At 61.1% G+C, this 3,111-nt stretch overlaps 1 protein-coding gene across 1 annotated transcript in view; it reads right to left on the reverse strand.

Moving 5' to 3' along the window:
- MAP3K10 (mitogen-activated protein kinase kinase kinase 10) overlaps window positions 1–2,296 on the reverse strand; it is a 15,870-nt gene extending 13,574 nt beyond the window's left edge. Inside the window, 1 exon segment of the mRNA XM_011372320.2 lies at window positions 1,037–2,296. Coding sequence (XP_011370622.1) covers window positions 1,037–1,721 — 685 coding nt within the window. The 5' untranslated portion in view covers window positions 1,722–2,296.
- Window positions 2,297–3,111: the final 815 nt, after the last annotated feature.

Consider the following 3,111-nt stretch of genomic DNA (forward strand, 5'->3'; position numbering starts at 1 on the left):
TCTAGCTTAGCACATGATCTGGCCCAGTAAATACCAAATGAAAGAATAAATAAATGCGGAAATGCACGGATTTATGAGATGGGGCAGAGGAAGGATAAGAGAGCCAGGAAAGTGGGATTTCCCTTGCTATATTCTTAAGGACCCAGGACATACAATGGGCGCTCCAGAAATATCTAGGGAATGAATGAAATCTCTAGTTTGTATCAGTAGGGCATGGCCATCCTGGTCCCTGTTTGGTTCCTATTCACTAGGTGCTCGATTAATATTCGTTGACGGCATGAGATGCTCTTTGATCTAGGTGTGGGTCCTGGGGAACCTTCCCTCTACCTGGCCTCAGTCCTCATTCAACAATCAATCGACTTTTGAGAATCTGTGATAGGCCTGGCAGCTTGGAAGCTTTTTGTAAAATATGGCCCTTTTCCTCCTCCTTCATCTTCTCTAGTTTGCCTCCGCCAGCTGGGGCAGAGGCTTAGGACTCCAGGAAGTGGTTCTCAACTGGGGGCAATTTTGCCCTTCAGGGGACATTTGGCAATGTCTGGAGACAGTTTTCCTTATCATAGCTGGAGGAGAGGGGGCAGGGAATGCTAATGGCATCTAGTGGGTAGAGGCCAAGGATGCTGCTAAACAAGCTAAACACAGGACAGCCCTCTATGACCACCCCGCCGAGGCTGAGAAACTCTCACTACAGGCCGAGTTCTGTCTCTGCCTGGTGTGACTCTGGCATGCTGGCTGGACAAGAAACATCATGAAGGCAGGCATTGCATCTGTCCTGTTCATGCTGGGAACACAGGGCCTGTCACAGTGTTCATACTGACGCATTTATTGAGCTACTGTGACTCTAGCCTGGGAGGCAGGTAGTCCTTCCGCCTTTCTGGGCCACCCTTTCCTCCCTTAATGAGGCAAGGCCTCCCTAAAGGTATAGTGCTGCCCCTTCCTGCCCCAGGCAGGGTTTTCTGGTGTCCCCATTTCCCACCATCTAGGCTTGGCCTCACATGGTTCTGTGGCAGCAAGTTTTAGGGGGAAGGACACCACTTACTGTTGATGGACTTGAGGTCCCGGTGGATGATGGGCACAGGGGCATCATTGTGTAGGTAGTTCATGCCTCGGGCCACCTGCACAGCCCAGTTGACCAGCACGTGAGGGGGCACCCGGCGACCGGCCAGCACCCTGCTCAGTGCGCCTCCCCTGGCATACTCCATCACCAGGCAGAGGTGCGGGGGGCTGAGGCAGGCGCCCCTGAGGGCAATGATGTTGGGGTGCTCCAGGGCTCCGAAGAGCCTTGCCTCCTGGTGCACCTGCTCTGCTGTCACCGCCGGGTCCCGCTCAGGGTCCAGCCGGGCAGCCTTGACGGCTACCTCCTCGCCACGCCACAGGGCCCGATAGACCTTGCCAAAGCCCCCTACACCGATGATCTCCTCTAGCTGCAGCTCGTGGAAGGGGATCTCCTGGGGCAGCCTGAGGCCCACAGGCGTGGCAGGGGCGCCAGGGGCCACGTAGTTGCTGGGGAAGACGCCCACACGGCCGCTGGGTAGCTGCCCGGTCCACCAGCCCTCGTCGCCCGACACGGCACAGTCCTGGGAAAGCACCTGGACGCGGTCGCCCCTCCGCAGGGTCAGCTCCTCCTCGCCTGCCGCCTCGTAGTCGAACACCGCGGTCCAGACGGGCCCCGCGGGGGCCGTGCCCCACTCCTTGGCAGCCGCGCCCCCCTCCTCCTCCTCCATGGGGGAGGGGCCGGGGGCTGCAGGAGGCGGCTTCACACTGGCTGCCCGCGGGATGCACAGGGCTGGCTCCGGCGGCCAGGATGGGGGGCAGTCCCTGTGGGTTCTAGGGGACTGTTGAGGGCCATGGCTGGGGGGCCCTCCGCAGGAGCAGGAGCGTTAAAAGGGCAGGGTCGTCCGCTCTGATTCAGCTGTCCAGGCGGGGCGGGTTAGGGGTAGGCGGGCGGGTTCACCTGTTCCCCCCAAATGTCAGAGCACTAAGAAAGCCTGGCCGCCTGGCTCCCGAATTCTTGCCGGGGCCCGCCGGTGGGGGACGAGGGCTAGGGCAGCAGGCAGCCCCCTTCCCCGCGCCTCTCACCCCGCGCAGCTCCACCGGCGGCCCCCGGCTCCTCATCCCGATACACGACCACCGGGCGGGGCGGGGGTGGCGCGCCCCTCGGCCTCCTCACGGGCGGGGCTGCCAGGCGGCCCCCATCCTCTGCACCGGCCTCCGGCTCGGCCGCAGCCCCTACCCCCGCCCGCGCAGCTTCCCGGGGCCGCCGGCGGTGCCCAAGTGACGTGCTCGCGGCCGCCGCCGCCGCCGCCGCCGCCGCCGCCGCCGCCGCGGTGCCGCCTGGGAGTTGTAGTCCCGGCTGCGCGGCCTCGAGGCTCGTCCCAGTCCCCCAACCCCCAGAGCCTCGTTGCCAGCCTCCGGTCGCAGTGGGGACGCTGCGGGGCGGAAGGAATCCTCTCGGGGGAATAAAGCTGAGGCAGTGACCTCTGGAGGTAAGGAGGAGGGGGCCAACGCTCCTCCCGACCCTGAGGAGGCCGTGGCCCAAGGTGGGGTTGACTGTGACTGACGCTCTTCGCAAAGCTAAAAGTATAAGCTGCGCGGATGGTTACTGCCCGGAGCCTCTATCGTGACGGGACGCGGTCCCTGCTGCTGGACGGTCCCTTGGGGCCTCAACCCGAGGTGCACGCCGGGAAATGTAGTTCGCTCTCGGACCCGCGCTGCACGGAGGGCGACCCCAAAGGCAGGCTTTGGGAAGTCGGTTGGTGGTTCCAGCAAGTTAGGGGGTCGGGCTAATGCTGAGGCCTCTGCGAGGAAGACCGGGCTGATAGGATGCATTTACTGGCCCTGGGGATATCACAGCCACGATTGCTTTCCCCACCAGCTCTGGGTTCTTCTGCCTCCACAGTCAGAACTCCTCCTACCCTCTAGAATCCTCTGCTTCCCATAATAGGAACTTTAATTTGGGAGCGCTTAATGTACATCTTGTGCTTTGCACACATGGTATCATTAAATCTTCGCAAAGGCTCCATTTTACAGATGACGCATAGGAAAGTGAAGTCCAGGTCGAGAATTATAAATGGCAAGGCAAAAACAAACCAACAAACCAATAATCACGATTTT

The sequence above is a fragment of the Pteropus vampyrus genome, unplaced genomic scaffold, assembly GCF_000151845.1.
Source record: "Pteropus vampyrus isolate Shadow unplaced genomic scaffold, Pvam_2.0 Scaffold203, whole genome shotgun sequence".
Classification (NCBI taxonomy): Eukaryota; Metazoa; Chordata; class Mammalia; order Chiroptera; family Pteropodidae; genus Pteropus; species Pteropus vampyrus.